Source organism: Hemicordylus capensis, chromosome 3 (assembly GCF_027244095.1).
Source record: "Hemicordylus capensis ecotype Gifberg chromosome 3, rHemCap1.1.pri, whole genome shotgun sequence".
NCBI classification, from domain to species: domain Eukaryota; kingdom Metazoa; phylum Chordata; class Lepidosauria; order Squamata; family Cordylidae; genus Hemicordylus; species Hemicordylus capensis.
The window spans coordinates 8893880-8912132 of NC_069659.1; the positions used below are offsets into that span (position 1 = coordinate 8893880).

At 47.3% G+C, this 18253-nt stretch overlaps 1 protein-coding gene across 1 annotated transcript in view; it reads right to left on the reverse strand.

Annotated features, from left to right (window-relative positions):
• Positions 1-419: 419 nt before the first annotated feature.
• Positions 420-18253, reverse strand: part of LOC128349594 (retinal guanylyl cyclase 2-like) — a 74965-nt gene continuing 57131 nt past the window's right edge. Inside the window, exons 15-18 of the mRNA XM_053306159.1 lie at positions 13242-13340; positions 11500-11594; positions 9339-9424; positions 420-504 (exon numbers count right to left, since the gene is read on the reverse strand). Coding sequence (XP_053162134.1) covers positions 420-504; positions 9339-9424; positions 11500-11594; positions 13242-13340 — 365 coding nt within the window. The remainder of the gene's footprint in view (positions 505-9338; positions 9425-11499; positions 11595-13241; positions 13341-18253) is intronic.

Below are 18253 nucleotides of genomic sequence, written 5' to 3' on the forward strand. Positions count from 1 at the left end.
CCTCAAGACCAGAAGGAGGTGAGGCAAGGAAGAGGTGAAGTAGCACCACGGACAGCACCATGGGACAAGTTGCTCCACCAGCAGTTGGAGGCAGACCGAGGTCTTCAATGCCCCATTTGGACTCTGCCTCTCTGTCTGGAGGCCTTAGAGGAGCAGCCTTCCAACCCAGAGTCTGACACTCTTCCTCTCTACCTGATCCTCCTTAGCCTGTTGCCAGCGGTGATGTGCAGATAACCTGTGATACAAAGGGGTAGGAGGGGGATGTAGGAAACTGCCTTCTACTGAGTCAGACCATTGGTCCATCTAGCTCAGTATTGCCTCCTCTGACTGGCAGCAGCTCTCCAGGGTGACTTCTTTGCTCTGTCATCGTTGTTGCTTGTTTCCCTTCCAATTTGTCTTCTCCAGTTGAAGCTTTCAGGTCATTTGTGCTTGCTGGCAACCTTCTTCTTTGTGTCTCTCAGTGCAGCTTTGATTTCTCGGGCCACCATGTCCTGCCAATGCTGCCTGTAAAAAAAGAAAGGCAATCATAGAAGCCGATGAGCAGGGCATGGCAAGATCAAACCAAGGACCCATCATTGCCTAACTTGACAAAGAGGCACCTTTTAATGTGGTGGTTCTCTTTTATTTAGCGGGGGAGAGTAACTGGCCCTCTCCAACCCCAGCACAGCATCTCTCCAGTGACTGTTGCTGGTGTCTATCTTATGTTTATTTTTTTAGATTGTGGGCCCTTTGGGGACAGGGAGCCATCTTATTTATTTATTATTTCTCTGTGTAAACCGCCCTGAGCCATTTTTAGAAAGGCAGTATAGAAATCTAATAAATGAATGAAATGAATAAAAATGAATGAATCAATGAATGAATGTTACATTTCTGAAAAAGAAAATGGGAGGTAGCTGGGGGAGCAACTACATTTCTGGAGATGCTTGCTTCCCTTACACTTACACACACACAAACATACACCACTCTGGAGCCCCCCTTGCCTCTCAAAATGCTTTATTTTGTCTCTTCTGAAGCTCCTGCTCAGAAATTTCATCTTCTCAGGCTGGAAACATTTTATTCTTAATTGAACAAGCAGCTCTTTATATTGGGTGGGTGGGGTGTTATACGAGGCCCTCCTGCCCCCTAAGGAATGTGCCTCTGCTATGTGAAGTCCACGTGAAGGTCATAGTTGGAGCTAAGCAGCTCTCCAAGTTCATGTATTAGGGAGGGGGAGGGAAAATTCTCTCCTGCCACTTCTCCTACACCATGCCTAATTGTATAAACCTGACTCCATTTGGTTACCATTTTTTACATGGAAAATCCCAAATGTTGTACAGTGCTGAGAAAAGGTTTGTGACCTGCCTCCATCCCCAGATGGTCTGTATGTTGGCACAATTCTGATTCAAAACATGGTTAGATCCCAAGCTAAACCCTGAGGTCATTCACACAATCAAAAACTGTGTTCTACTTGGGTTTGAGAGCTGTGTGTGCAAGGTAAGAGGAAAACCTGGGCAGAAGAGATGGTGTTGAAGCAAGGTAGGAGGAAAAGCTACCCAGGTTTTCCTCTGACCTTGCTTCCACACATTCACTTCTACCCAGGTTTTCCTCCAACCCTACTTCCAAACAAACAAAAATTGGGAGCACACAGAGCTCCCAAGCCCGGGTAGAACACAGTTTTTGATTGTGTGAATGACCTCCCTGAGAAGAGAGAAAGGCAACCTCACTGAATAAGTAACTCAGGCAAAAAGGGTGTATTTTGAATATTCACCCAACAGAAAGAGTCAACAACAAACATCCTTGCGTGAAAACCTATGTGGGCCCTGCATTCAGGAACTGGGGGCACCTGCTTGAGCAGCAGTAACTGCAACTGAACATTTCCTGAAACTGGTGATCAGTCTCTCACATTGGCTTGGAGGAATCTTGGCCCATTTCCCCATACAAAACTGTTTCGGTTCGGTGACATTGGAGGGCTTCCTTGCATGAATAGCTCGCTTCAGGCCTTGCCTGAATTACTGTTGGAGATGAAGGGAGCTGTAGCCTGGGGACCACAATTTGATAACCTCTGAGTTACACAAGAATCAAAGGTTGCTCACCTAGGACAACAAGCAAGGTGAGAAACCTACAAATATTCCTCTGCAAATACCAGTTGCAGGGGAGCAACAGCAGGAGAGAGGGCATGCCCTCACCCCCTGCCTGTGGGCTTCTCAGAGGCATCGGGTGGGCCAGTGTGTGAAATGGGATGCTGGACTAGATGGGCGTCCTTGGGCCTGATCCAGCAGGGCTGTTCTTATGTTCTAAGCTGCATCCATAGCTTGTCTCTCCCCGAGGTAGAAAACCTGCCTCTGACTGCACTTTGGATTGCAGTCAAGGAGTGATGCTGCCCCACATGGGCTGGGCACCAGCTGAATAGCAAATCACATCACTGGGCCCATAGGTAGATTAAACATTAACTAGCTTAACCTGCGCACATCATCTGTGTGCTAGTACTTGATTACTCCCCTCACCCCCTGCCAAAACCCCCCTCACCTCAGAGATCTCCCCACCCTCACCTGAGCTGCACTCCTGCTCCTCCTCCTCCATCCTGCTGCTTCCATCCCCCTCACCCCTCTTGGTCGTGGCTGTAGCATTGCTGCCGCCTATTGGCCAAGATGCAGCCCCCTATCCCCAGAGACCTCCCCACCCTCACCTGAGCTGCACTCCTGCTCCTGCTCCTTCATCCCATTGCTTCTATCTCCCTCACCTGTCTTGGTCATGGCTGCAGTGCTGCTGCCACCTATTGGTCAAGCTACTGCACCCTATTCCGAGAGACCTCTGCATCCTCACCTGAGCCCCACTCCTGCTCCTCCTCACAGGAGCAGCAGCAGCGGTTGACTGGGCCCTTCCTCACTGCTGCCACCGCCATGGCCACTCATTCCCCTCAGGCCACTGACAGACTTGAGCCCGTCCCTCATCCTTCCTTCTTTCTCTCTTCCACTCCCTTCTTTTTCTCTCTCTCTCTCTCCTCCACTCACTTTCCCCCTCTGTCTTTCTTCCCCTCCCTTCTTATATATTCTCTCTCTCTCACCCCCTTCCTGAGTTAACAGATCTTGTTCATCTTCTTTCCTCATCAAATTCACAGCGGCAGCCTCTTTCTCCTGAAGAGTCTCTTTCCTCCCTCATGATCCCTCTCTTCGCAGACCCCTGCCCACTATTCTTTTATGATAGATAGATAGATAGATAGATAGATAGATAGATAGATAGATTCTTCTCTTCTACAATCATCTTCCAACCAGTAACAGTTGCATTCCAACTGACCTTAACCATCACAGGCTCCTCCTCCCTATCTGCATATGGAATCCCCATTGCCAAATCACCACAGTACTTCTGCTCTCACAGGCTCCTCCCCCTTACCTGCTTCTGCTCGTGAACTCTCGCAAGAGCTGCCACGCACAGGATTAACCACAGGTATGCCTTAGAGAATTATATATAGAGATGGTTCCTGTGCCCAGACATTGCCAGCAGAAAATGCTCCAATGCAGCCCCTATAAAATCTGAATTGCCTCTTAGTGGGAACAGGGTGGAAATAGGCTTAGCCTTTGGAAATCACACTTTCCCACAGCATTATCCATTCCTGTAGTCTAAACATCTCCTCTAAGAACCTTCCTCGGTACATAAAAGTCCCCATAAAATTAGCCCGAGAAAGCAGTTCCTTCTTGGTTTCTGTGGCGTGCTCTTCAACCAGACACAAAGATCTGGAATATCTCAGCATCGCTCTCGAAATTAAGGACATAAGGGACCTTTTTGTGGGATTTTCTTGGAGTTTTTCCACTGCAGATATGCGAGGTCAAATACAGGCAGTGTCTCCAGGGGCATTTCCACATGCCGGGGGAAATTTGCACAGCCATGAGAGGACCAGCAAACCCATTTGTCATCAACCTGCTAAACTGGTTGTCATCAAGATTTCCAGATCTAGGACTAATCTTTCAAACTCCAACTCCAACCTCAGACCCAACTGCTCCGTCTTTGTTATTTATATCCATCTTTTCTGCCTCCACACCCCCTAACATACTCTTCTTTGAACCTCATCTTTCTGTATCACTCCCTGACCTAATTCTCTTTGAGGCAGGAAGCCTGTGTCTGGATTCAGCCACTTTATAACGTTTGGAGAAGGGTTTTAGCTCAGTGGTAGTGCATGGCACTTTGCATAGGGCAGGTCATGTATGGAGCAGCCTTGGGGTCGTGGTTGACAGCTCGTTGAAAGTGTCGACTCAATGTGCGGCAGCTGTCAAAAAGGCCAATTCCATGCTAGGGATCATTAGGAAGGGGACTGAAAATAAAACTGCTAATATTATAATGCCCTTATACAAAACTATGGTGCGGCCACACCTGGAGTACTGCATACAATTTTGGTCACCACATCTAAAAAAGCGAAGCTTCATTTAATAGTGAAGCTTCTGTTTTAATTTGTCCTGGGTGAGACATTTTTAGAATGTGTCTGGGCTTAACGGGAGATGGGGAGACAGGGGGCGTGTCCACTGACTGTGGGGCGGCCATTCCGGTTGTGGTGGGGAACGGAAGAAGTAATGTTGGCAGGTCAGCGGGCTGTTACAGGGGAAGGGGACTTGGAAATCTAATAGCTGTTTCCCCTTCCGGCTGTCCTGCCAGCTCTTTGACCTTGGGGAGCAGTGCTGATAATCCTTGGAACCTCACCTTGCTCCTCTGTAATGCCAGGTTGGTCCAGAACAAATCAGAAACCATCCATGATTTGATTCTGGATGAAGGTGCCGACCTGGTATGTATTACAGAGACTTGGTTGGGGGAGGCTGGGGGCCCAGTGTGGTCCCGGCTTCTTCCTCCAGGCTTCTCTGTTGAGGAGCGGGTGAGGGACCATGGGCGGGGAGGTGGAGTGGCTGCGGTCTATAAGAATAACCTTTCCCTTACCAGGATCCCTGTTAGAGTGTCGGACCATATTGAATGTGTGTACTTAAGTCTGGGGACCAGGGATAGACTGGGACTTCTGTTGGTGTTCTGACTGCCCCGCTGCTCAACAGAGTCCCTAACTGAGCTGACGGACTTGGTCTCGGACTTGGTGTTGGAGTCCCCCAGGCTTGTGGTGCTGGGGGACTTCAATGTTCATTTAGGGACCAATTTGTCCAGGGCGGCTCGGGAGTTCATAGCAGCCATGATGACTATGGGCCTATCCCAAGTGGTCTCGGGGCTGATGCACATTGCTGGTCACATGCTTGATTTGGTCTTTCACTTTGATCAGGGTGGTGTTCCGTGGGTGGGGAATCCTGTGATTTCCCATTATCATGGACAGACCACCATCTGGTTAAGGTTGGACTCACAATCGCTTCCCACCTTCACAGGGACGAGGGACCTATTAGGATGATCCGCCCGAGAAGGTTATTGGATCCAATAGGATCTAAGGTTATTGGATCCTCCAAGCCTTGGAGGGATTTAGTGTTGGCTCTGCTGATGATCCTGTTGATGCCCTGGTGTAGAATTGGAACAGCAAACTCACTGGGGCAGTAAACATGATTGCTCCTAAGTGTCTTCTCCGACCCGCTTCAGAATTGGCCCCTTGATATACAGAAGAACTACAGGGGCTGAAGCGGCGAGGTAGACGACTGGAGCGCAAGTGGAGAAAGACTCGGCTTGAATCCGACAGATTGCAACATAGAGTTCATTTGAAGACCTATGCTCAGGCGATACGTGTGGCAAAGAAGCGAGTCTTTTCTGCCCGTATTGCATCCGCAAATTCACGTCTGGTGGAATTATTCAGGGTTGTGAGGGGGCTAGTGAGTGCCCCTCCTCCCTTGAATCAGAATCTGGAACCATCGATTACCCGCTGTGATGTGTTTAATGAATTCTTTGTGGGGAAAATCTCTTGTATTCGGGCCGACTTAGACTCCGTCTCCACAATTACCTCAGTGTCTGATGTGGAGGTGTCCAGCAACTCTTCTTGTGTGATTAGGTTGGATTAGTTCCAGTTTGTGACTCCTGAGGATGTGGGCAAGCTGATTGGAATGGTGCAGCCTACCACCTGTTCACTTGACCCTTGTCCGACATGACTTATATTATCTGGCAGGGGGGTTGTTGTAGAAGGCCTGGTAGAGATTATAAATGCATCTCTGAGGGAAGGTAGGATGCCTCCTTGTCTTAGGGAGGCAATTATTAGACCACTTCTGAAGAAGCCTACCCTGGATCCCTCGGACTTGAACAACTACAGGCCTTTCTCCAACCTTCCGTGGCTGGGCAAGGTAATTGAGAGGGTGGTGGCCTCACAGCTCCAGACAGTCTTGTATGAAACTGATTATCTTGACCCATTTCAAACTGGCTTCCAGGCTGGCTATGGGGTGGAGACTGCCTTGGTCAACCTGATGGATGATCTCCAATTGGCAATTGACAGAGGAAGTGTGACTCTGTTGGTCCTTCTGGACCTCTCGGCGGCTTTCGATACTATCGACCATAGTATCCTTCTGGAGCGTCTGAAGGGGTTGGGAGTTGGGGGCACTGCTTTGCTGTGGTTTCACTCCTACCTCTTGGGCAGGTTCCATATGGTGTCCCTTGGAGACTGCTGTTCTTCAAAATCTGGAACTTTTGTATGGTGTTCCCAAGGGCTCCATATTGTCTCCAGTGTTGTTTAATATCTACATGAAACCGCTTGAAGAGATCATCAGGAGATTTGGTGCAGGGTGCTACCAGTATGCTGATGACACCCACAGCTATTTCTCCATGTCAGCATCATCAGGAGAGGGCATAACCTCCCTAAATGCCTGCCTGCAGTCGGTGATGGGCTGGATGAGGGATAACAAACTAAGACTGAATCTGGCTAAGACGGAGGTACTCATTGTGCGGGGTCGGAACTCGAGAAATGATTTTGATCTGCCTGTTCTGGATGGGGTCACACTTCCCCAGAAGGAACAGGTACGCAGTCTAGGGGTGCTTCTGGATCCGAGCCTCTCCCTGGTGTCCCAGGTTGAGGCGGTGGCCAGAAGTGCCTTCTATCAGCTTTGGCTGATACGCCAGCTGCGTCCGTTTCTTGAGGTGAATGACCTCAAAACAGTGGTACATCTGCAAGTAACCTCTAGACTGGATTACTGTAATGCGCTCTATGTGGGGCTGCCCTTGTACGTAGTCCGGAAACTACAGCTGGTCCAGAATGCGGCAGCCAGGTTGGTGTCTGGGTCATCTCGGAGAGACCATATAACTCCTGTACTGAAGGAGCTACATTGGATGTCGATATGTTTCCGGCCAAAATACAAGGTGTTGGTTATAACCTATAAAGCCCTAAATAGCTTGGGCCCTGCGTATTTAAGAGAACTTCTTCATCATGAACCCCACCGCCCGCTGAGATCATCGGAAGAGGTCCGTCTGCATTTGCCACCGGCTCGTCTGGTGGCTACTCAGGGACGGGCCTTCTCCGCTGCTGCCCCAAAGCTTTGGAATGCGCTTCCTGGTGAAATAAGAGTCTCCCCATCTCTGACAGCTTTTTAAAAGTCTTTAAAAACACATTTCTTCACCCAGGCTTTTAATTGTTGTTTTAATGGTTTTAATGCTGTTTTAAAATATTATTTTAAATTTTTTAAATTGTTGTAATGTGTGTCTCCCCACCCCCCTCCCCGCCCCATTTTTGTCTTAATGAATGTTTTACTTTGTTTTTATTCTGTTGTAAACCACCCAGAGATGTAAGTTTGGGGCAGTATAAAAATGTTTTAATAAACAAACAAACAAACAATAAATAAAAGGACATTGTAGAACTAGAAAAGGTGCAGAAGATGGAAACCAAGATGATCAAGGGCCTAGAGCACCTTTCTTATGAGACAAGGCTATAACACCTGGGGCTTTTTAGTTTAGAAAAAAGACTACTGTGGGGAGACATGACTGAGGTCTATAAAATCATGCATGGTGTGGAGAAAGTGGAGGGAGAGGAATTCTTCTCCCTCTAATATAACACTAGAACCAGGGGTCATCCCATGAAATTGATTGCCAGGAAATTTAGGACCAGGAAATGGAGGTACTTTTTCACGCAATGCATAATCAACTTGTGGAATTCTCTGCCACAGGATATGGTGACAGCCAACAATCTGGATGGCTTTAAGAGGGGTTTGGATGACTTCATGGAGGAGAGGTCTATCAGCTGCTACTAGTTGGAGGGCTGTGGGCCACCTCCAGCCTCAAAGGCAAGATTCCTCTGAGTACCAATTGCAGGGGAGTAACAGCAGGAGAGAGGGCATGCCCTCAACTCCTGCCTGTGGCTTCCAGCGGCATCTGGTGGGCCACTGTGCGAAACAGGATGCTGGACTAGATGGGCTTCCTTGGGCCTGATCCAGCAGGGCTGTTCTTATGTTCTTACTGATTCAGACCCTTCATCTATCTAGCTCACTATTGTCTGCACTGACTGGCAGCAGCTCTCCAAGGCAGAGGTCTTCCCCAGTTGCACCTGCAAAGACCAGAGTCTGAACCTGGGGCCTTCTGTATGCAAAGCGGGAGCTCTTCCAGTGAGCCACAGCTCCACTCCATAAACCTCCAGGTATTATCTCCAGACAGGGCCGGGAAAGACCCCTATCTGAATTCCTAGCGCTGCTGCCAGACAGTGTAGATAACATTGACCTGGAAGAACCAATGCTCAGACTCAGCATGGAGCAGTTTCACATGTAGACTCACATGCCAACATGTTGCCCCAGCCCCCCAATACATATTTCTTTGCATAGAAAACTAGCATGGTAAGCCTGAATCAGGACTATACCATTTCAGACTGCAGGCCGAGGCTCACATGCTGGGGTGCTCCTCTGTGCAACAAATTCACTGAACTTAGAAAATTCGCATGTCAGGATGGAGTCTAGCTCAGAACCATTTCCCCTGACACTCCAGATTTCTAGGCGAAGGGAATTTGTTGAGGAGTTAGTTTTCCGTTAACTGAGCCCTCATCAGCAACCTGGTGTGGTATAGCCCAGAGACAGATTTACAACTTCAGCGGCACAAAAGCCCCTTCTGACCAAAGATGAGGAACTGATCCTCAAAAAATTAATCTTTTTTGATCCCACTGGATCAAAATAATTGGATCCAGTGGGCATCCAAAAATTAATCTGGGTATCCCAGGATAAATCCCAAATCAAGCTGAAAGAGTAGGCCTTATTGCACACCTGATAACATAATTGGTGTGCAGAGAGAATCACAGTCAATCAAGGCGTCTCCAACCTGGAACGCCAGATGTCCTTGGACCATTGTGGCGGTGAATGATGGGAGTTGTAGTCCAATGGCATGTGGGGGACCCAAATTTGAATTTTGGTTTTGCAGAAACATTTTATTATTAGGCCACTTCTCTCCACTCCCCTTTTAAGGAAATCATAATAATCTTGCTCAGTCATACTTACCCTGGCTTCATTTCAGGAGGCTGTGGCAGTGGCTTGCTGAATCCGTTTTTCCCGACTAACCAGTATGTTTCTTCTAAGCCTTTACCCTAAAAATGAGGAAACAGAAGTGATCTGAAATGTCACTGTAAGTATGGAAATCACAGATGCTCCCACCACCTCTACAAGGCTTCTGACTATGCACCAGTATTAAGACATAACTTTGCAGTCCCATTGATTTCGGGGGTGGGGGGATTATACCCTCATTTAACTTTCTCCCACTGAACTCAGTTGGACTGGTTACATGCTCTTTGCCTTCCTGAGTGATGAGAAGTTTCCGGGCAGCACAGCCTGGGTTTGGTTTCCTTAGGAGAAGAACACTAGCAGCCCGCAGCCAGATTTTTGGGCGGCTCCTGTCACCAAAGCTGTTAGCCTCTGCCTGCCTGCCTGCCTGCCTCCCTCCCTCTACAAATACGAATACAACAAAGATTTATATACCACTTTTCAACAAAAAGTTCCCCAAGTGGTTTACAGAGATATAAACAAACAAACAAACAAACAAAATGGCTCCCTGTCCCCAAAGGGCTCACAATCTAAAAAAGAAACACAAGATTGACACCAGCAACCGCCACTGGGGGGGGGGGGCGGGAATGCTGTGCTAGGGGCGGATAGGGCCAGTTGCTCTCCTCCTGCTCAAAGAAGAGGACCACCACTTTTAAAAGGTGCCTCTTTGCTCACTTAGCAGGGGACTCCCTCCTCAGCCGCCCACCTCTGTCACCGTTGCCACTGTCAGGAAAGAGCCAGCGCATGGGCTAATGGCATCACCATCCACAGCATGTCCCGGCTGCGGAGGGAGGCAGGCAAGCAGCTCCCCTGCCCCTGGCCCCATCGGGCGGCTTGTGTTCACTGCAGATGGTTGCCCAATGGTAGATCTGCCTTTGGAGGAGAGAGCACGGGTGCCTTATGACATTTGTGCAAGATAGGCTTTCTTTATCAATAATATCCAGGCAGCACAGGGGTTCCCAAACGTGAGACCCCATATGTTTGCTAGACTCCAATTCCCAGCACCCCTAGGCCATTGTGGCTGTGGATGATGGGAGTTGTAGTCCAATGACATATGAGGACCCCAGTTTGAGAACTCCTGAAGTGGAGCCTAACTAGAGGCAATGAACAGGCATCCTTACACCACAGCAGATCTTCTGCCTCACCTTAGATCCCAAGAGAGGCCATCCTGCACTCGAAGGTTCCTTTCGTCAGCTCCCAGTTTCCTCTCTTTGCCTCTGGGCAACGGATGCCAACCAGTAGTGGGATCTTAGTTGTTTTAACAAGGTCTTTGTGCATGACATGATTGACATGGTTAGGAAAATTACTCAAAGTAGTCTCACTGAAGTGAAAAGGACAAGTTACGCAATGCCCACTTAGTTAGAAGTTGGCCTACCTAATTAATACCTAATTGGAAGAGAGCCGGCCTTGTGGTAGCAAGCATGAATGGTTGCCTTTGCTAAGTTGGGCCTGACTTGGTTTGCATTTGGATGGGTGACCACATGTGCGAGCATGGCAAGATATTCCCCTGAGGAGATGGAGCCATAGTTCGGTGGAAGAGCATCTGCATGCTTGCACACAGAAGGTCTCAGGTTCACTACCAGACAGGGCTGGGGCAGACTCCTGCCTGAAACGTTGAAGTGCAGGCAATAGCTAGAGGGACCCATGGTTTGACTCAGTATATGGCAGCTTCCTCTGTTCCTATGACTAATTTTCCTCATCATTCCATCTGCAGTCTTGGATCAGATCCTTTGGGTTTGGATTGTTTGTAGCAGTTCAGCTGTGAACGAGAGGCATTTCAACCTTGCTGTGAAATTCTGCCCTCCTTTTACCCAAATCTCATTTGAACATACACAAGGCTGCGCTTTACTGAGCCAGGCAAATGCCCCCCCCCCCCCCAGTCTCAGTGCTGCCTCCTGTCACTGTGTCAATCACTTTCTGGGCTTTGGGGAAGGGTTTCCCTGCTACTTGGGATCCTTTGGCTGGAACCCGAGACCTTCTGCATGCAGAGCATCAGTTTTACCACTGAGCCATAGCCACAATCTCACGCCTAAAATACAAAATGGTGGATTTAACAGAACAACGAGGCTGACCGGGATATACAAGAGGCTTCCGGACACAGCGATTTGGGCAGGCTTTTTACCTTCAGCTCTGTCTTCCCGCGAAAATCTATTTTATACCCTTCATTTAGACTCCGAAGTGTCTTCATTGTGCTTTGGCTGATGTGAATTCTGTAAGCTGAGATGAAAATGGAAAAAAGATATTATTATTATTATTATTTTATTATTTTTACATTTATATCCCGCTCTTCCTCCAAGGAGCCCAGAGCGGTGTACTACATACTTGAGTTTCTCTTCACAACAACCCTGTGAAGTAGGTTAGGCTGAGAGAGAAGTGACTGGCCCAGAGTCACCCAGCTAGTACCATGGTTGAATGGGGATTTGAACTCGGGTCTCCCCGGTCCTAGTCCAGCACTCTAACCACTACACCACGCTGGCTCGATGAACAAAAAAAACCCTGTACCAAATTCACCACCTCATTCACTGGTGATAAATTGGGTGGGGGAATTTCAAAGCTTTTTCGGGGTGTGTGTGTGTGTAGTAATTTGTGAAAAGGTTCAAGAGGTTGAAGCTATCCATTGTGGTGGTGGCACCAACAGAGGTGCACCTGGGTCATTTTGGAGCCTGGACCTAAAGGCCTTTGGAGCCCGCCTCCCCACAAGTGAAGCATCATCCCCCTACACACACACCATGACACACGCAGTATTTTTAACACATGGCTTCTTGAGGGCATAAACAGCAACTGAACTCTGTCCCAAGCAGGGCTGTCCTTAGGGTATGGCAAGCAGTGCGACCGCCTCAGACCCCGCTCTATTAACCCCCACTAGAATTAACTAGTAGGGCCCCCCACACTGGCTGATTTGCCCCGGGCCCCACACCCCACCAGGGCTCTCTAAGGTCAGGCCTGCTCCCAAGAATGTAAGAATAGAGAACAGGTATATATTTATGCAAATCCGCACGCACAAAAACATTTCAACACGCAACTTAACATATCCCCATCCCACATATTTCAAACCCCTGCTTTGTCTCTAAAGCACCCAGTGCAGGTCACAATCACACTTGGCTGGCTGACGCAGCAACCACACCACCTAGGACAGACTAAAGAGGATCTGGGGGGGCCCTGGGGGTGTGGAGGGCATGGAGGGGCCCCTGGGGGTGTGGAAGAGGTGCTGGACTTTGGACCTGAAGTCCAGGGGGAAGAGTGCCTCTGGACAGCAATTTATTTTTTCAACTGTTTTTGGCCACAACTACAACAAATAACATCTAATCTCGGGGTTAGGAACATAGGAAACTGCCATATACTGAGTCAGACCATTGGTCCATCTAGCTCAGTATTGTCTTCACAGACTGGCAGCAGCTTCTCCAAGGTTGCAGGTGGGAATCTTTCTCAGCCCTATCTTGGAGAAGCCAGGGAGGGAACTGGGAACCTTCTGATGCTCTTCCCAGAGTGGCTCCATCCCCTGAGGGGAATATCTTGCAGTGCTCACACATCAAGTCTCCCATTCAGATGCAACCAGGGCGGACCCTGCTTAGCTATGGGGACAAGTCATGCTTGCTGCCACAAGACCAGCTCTCCTCTCCTTGTTCTCTAAGTTCTCTAACCAAGTTCTCTAACTTGGGTCCCCAGATGCTACTGGACTACCAGTCCCATCAACCTCAGCCACAATGGCTGAGGCCACTGATGCTGGGGATGAAAAACATTGTAGTCCAAAATCATCTGGGAACCCATGTTGGAGACCAAAACCTTTCAGTGTATCTCAGCTGTGTTTCCTATTGATGCCTTGCTGGGTTTTGAGCTGCCAGGTCGCTGTGGAAGAAGACTTACGCAGCCCTGTGGATTCTATCCGGGACGCTGTGTTGACCGTGTCCCCAAAGAGACAGTACCGAGGCATGGTGAGGCCGACCACTCCTGCAGCACAAGGACCTGGAAGGACGCAAAGCAATAAGGGAAAGACAAAACCACCCGATTTCGGATATGGGCTGACATCCAGACGAACGCTGCGCTACTGCAGTGAACAAGGATGCAAGAAGCTTATGTGAATGATACTGAAAGTTAGGAACGTGGGGACACAGGAAGCAGCCTTCTACTGAGTCAGACCAGTGGTCCATCTAGCTCAGTGTTGTCTACACAGACCGGCAGCAGCTTCTCCAAGGCTCAGCCTCAGAGGCATGATGCTGCCACATACCAGTTGCAGGGGAACCATGGCAGGAGTGGGGGCATGCCTCCATTATTAGATTGTGGGTTTACATTGTTTTAAGGTTTTCATTTTTAATCTGTTTTGGGTGGTTTAATCTTATCTATCTAAAATAGGAACATAGGAAGCTGCCTTCTACTGAGTCAGACCCTTGGTCCATCTAGCTCACTATTGTCTACCCAGACTGGCAGCGGCTTCTCCAAGGTTGCAGGTGGGAGTCCCTCCCAGCCCTATCCTGGAGATGCTGCCAGAGAGGGAACTTAGAACCTTCCGCATGCAAGCCAGCAGGTGCTCTTCCTAGAGTGGCCCCATCCCCTCAGGGGAATATCTTACAGTCCTCACATGTAGTCTTCTGTTCAAATGCAAACTAGGGTGGACCCTGCTTAGCCACATATGCCACATATCTGCCACAGGGATCCATTTTCAAATATAAAATATCAGAGATGCAAGTTTTGGGCGGTATAGAAATATGTTAAATAAATAAATAAATAAATAGATAAATAAATAAATAAATAAATAAATAAATAAATAAATAAATAAAATAAAGAAAGATAAAAGCAGATATCTTAGGACAGGAATGACCAGCCTGAGCTCTGTAGCTGCTGGTGGACTACAACTCCCATCATCCCCAGCTGCAATACATTGTGGCTAGGGATGATGGGAGCTGTAGTACAATGGCAGCTGGAAAGCCTCAGGTTGGCCATCACCTGTCATAAGACGTCAAGCACAAGACAGGAAACATTCAGAGGAGGTGCAAGACATTTTTAAGCAGAGTCTCTGGAAGCCAAACGAAATGTTATGTTGGAATTCCCCACATGAGGTCTTTCTTTTAGATCAAAGCATCCCAAGTTTGGGTCCCCAGTTGTTGTTGGACTATACTTCCCATCATCCCCAGCTGCAATGGTCAAGCCATTTTAGCTGAGGATGATGGGAGTTGTAGTCCAAAAATCTCTTGGGAAGCCTTTATTTAGACTGTGAGCACTATGGGGACAGGGAACCATCTTATTATTATTCCTTTTCTGTGGAAAACATGTTGAGAACTTCTTCATTGAAAGGCAGTACATAAATAACAACAATAGCACGATTCAGACATTATGCTGTATGAGTGTACTGATTTCTGTACACTTGTACATGTGTTTGTGTAGTGACCAGGCTCCCTTCCCTCTAAAGCGTTAGCCAGAAGTGAACCCTTGTCTTGAGTGACAGGCTGGTGACCCACAGAGATCACCCAATCAGTCCACTGGGGTGGGTGGGACCAGGGCCATTACTAGGGGGGTGCGGGGCTAGGGGCAACCCTAACCCTAACCCTAACCCTAACCCTAAACAATTCAATCTAATATACATTATATGTAAAACACAGACACAAACATACACATTTTAACACATTTGCATAACTTTCATTCCAAAACTGAATTCTCTTGAGGTTAAAAATCTTATTTTCTAGGAAGACACTTGGATTTCTAACATGACTGTACATTTATTGCAAGGGGCAAGTATCATTTTAACAAGGCACTCCACATTTTTGCGTGGAGGCAAAATTAATGCAACCCTTCCCCTCTCATTAAAGGATGGGAGGAGGAAAAACAACTCTGTTTTTAAAGGGTGTGGAAAAACAACTCTGCACCAGGTTGTTCAGTGGGTGACATTCCTTCTATTTAAGAGGCCCCCTCCCATTTTTACACAGTTTTTCTTTTCAGTTAAAAACCAGTGAAACTGTCCCTCTTAATTTGAAGTGCTTGGTTTTAAATGAATTCACTCTCACTAGAATCAGTTATAGGGAATTAGACTGAGATCTTTTACACTAACTGTACTAGGTTGAAGATAAGTATTAAGTTAGTGTTAAGCAAGATGTTGATTTTTTAAAAAAATCTCTATTACTTTAGTGGCTACAGTTCTCAGGATTTACTCTGAAAGAATTATTTCAGAAATTAATGAGTTTACAGTAACCTGCAATAATCTACAACCATTTTAAAGAAAAAGTTTAGTTTTTTAAAGCCTGATGGAACGTACCATCCATCCAAATTATTGACAGAATGCCCACTGCTCCCCCATTTCAAAGGAAGAAAATAAACAATCTGTTGGCATTGCATTGGTACGCCTCTATTATAATATCATCCAATACACAATTGAATTACATCTATCTAGGCACACTGAACTCAAAGTTCGATGGTGGTCACTGAGTGTATGGTTATAGTTAATCTATTATATATTTTGAATAATTTGTGCAAAATAAAGTCATACTTAACTTCCTAATGACCTACAGACACCAAATTTTGCATGAACAATCCTGTCACTGAAATTAGTTGGATGTACTACTTTTTACAGTTTTATACCCGGATATGCTGGGTGAAAGGTTTAAATATCATATTGTTTGTACAGTATTTTTTAGAAGAAATCTTGAATGTGTTTTTTTAAAAAAACCACAAATAAATATAACTATCGGATTGTAACTGTTATTGTTCTCAACAGGTGTTTACCGCTCAGTAATCAGATCAGTAACTCCAAAACCACATCAGGCCTGAAAGAAACTGAAAATTTTTCTCAGATTCACATTTGCCATATATGGCCACTATTCGATAAAATGAATAACATTTGTAGTGCAGAGCAGCATGGAAATTCAGCTCTTCTCCCGACATGATATACGTATATGAACTCCCTCAGCATGCCTCAAAAACCATTTGGGCTTTTCAAATGTTTCAGCAGAACGCTAAAAACAATCTTCAGTCAAGACAAGAGGGGAGAAGGTTGATGAGCACCCAAAGAGACTAAAAAAACACAAATATCTTTTTGTGCAGACCTTGCCTTAACTACTTCCCTCCCTTTGTGAGATTTTTTTTTAAAAAAAAACCATTGTGAAGGAAGATTATTGAGGGCACATACAGTAACTGAACTCACAAGAAAGTAAGCATATGAGAACAAGTATATGTATGCAAATATGCATTCGCAGAAACATTTCAACATGCAACTTAACATATTCCCATCACACATGTTTCTTTCCCCACTCTCTGCTCTGTCTCTAAAGGATCCAATATTAAAGCAACTGAATCTGCATGAATGTAAAGATGTACAAGTCTCCTTAAGCAGATACACCTACTAGCAGAAACATTCCAACATTCAAAACTCCCAAGACCCCTGGTCCAGCCCAGCCCACACCACAGCCATAACACACAACAGGAGAGGAGAGGAGAGGAGAGGAGAGAATAATAGAGACTCAATGAATGATTTTACTGTCACGCTGATCTCTCTTGTCTCTCACGGCTGCCCACTGCTCCTGTCCTTCAGCCAGCTCTCCTTGCTTCCTTCCTTGTATTTTGTGTTGCCGCAGATCTGTACCTGCACACACTATACCCTTGTTGTATCAAGGTCCGTCTACACTCATATGAGTATACAGTGTACATAGGTACATATCTGTACACAGGTACAGTCATCCACATGTTATGTTGAACGCAGGTACAGGAGTACACTTCCTATCTGTTCTCTGCATTTGAAGGGCCTGTATCCAGGTTCACTTTCAACATGAATCCAGGTACAATCATTCACACGAACACATGTACGAGTCTGCAGACATCTGTACACTCGTACAGCATAATGTCTGAATCAGGCTCAGGTGTTGAACATAATGTGTGAATGGGCCTAACGTGTGGCATGGGAGAAGGGAGGACCGGAGTCCCTTCCCCCTGCACTGATTTCCTGATTTATGTTGCCCTCCCTGAAGCAGGGGTGGCTCTTTTGGCTCAAGCAGCAGATTGTGGGGCTATCAGCAGGGCAGTGGAGCGGAGACCTCTCATCATCCCCAGCAAAGCAACCCTTTGGGACAGCTCTGACCCTTGCAAGCTTCTCAAGGAGCACCTCTCTTCACATTCCCTGAAAAGCTTGCAAGAAATGTTGCAGTTCATGATTATTTCCCTTTCTCTTGGGGGAAAGTGCAAAGTATCCTAGCTGGGGAGAGCTTCCACCCAGGGGCGTAGCTATAATTGAGCAAAAGGGTTCAAAGAACACAGGCCACCAGCTCCTGAGGGTCCTCCAGGTCCATCCCTCCCTATTTTCTTCATTGTCTCCCTCACTCTTGGGGGCCGCCAGAGAGAGGGATAAACACAGGCCCCCTCTCCCCTAGCTACGCCCCTGCTTCCATCCCTGTTACAGAGTGTGGAGTCTAGCTGTTGCCGCTGTTTAAGGAACGTGCGTGGAGATCACTGCAGAGCAGGCCTGCTCAACTTCAGCCCTCCTGCAGATGTGGGCCTACAACTCCCATAATCCCTGGTGACCAGTCATTGGGCCTGGGGATCACGGGAGTTGTAGTCCAAAGACAGCTGGGGGGGCCAAAGGCCTGCTGTAGAGACTCACTAGTTTATTGGTGAAATACATTAGGATGGGAAAGACCTAATCCTATCAACTAGTGACATACTGACTACAGACTGAGGGAGGGAGATGTTTCCATCTTCTCTCCAGGAGGAAAGGAAGAGGACTGATTTGCTACAGGAAGTACCTGAGGAGTCAAGCCAGGGGTCATAGAGTAGAGGCAAGCAGGGACAGGTAAGGAGACCCTCACTAGCTACCTCTACTCCCAATGCCCGTAGGGGCCATTGGGATAATCGGTGCAAAAGGCCGGTGTCACTGGAAGGAACTCCATATCCCGCAAGCT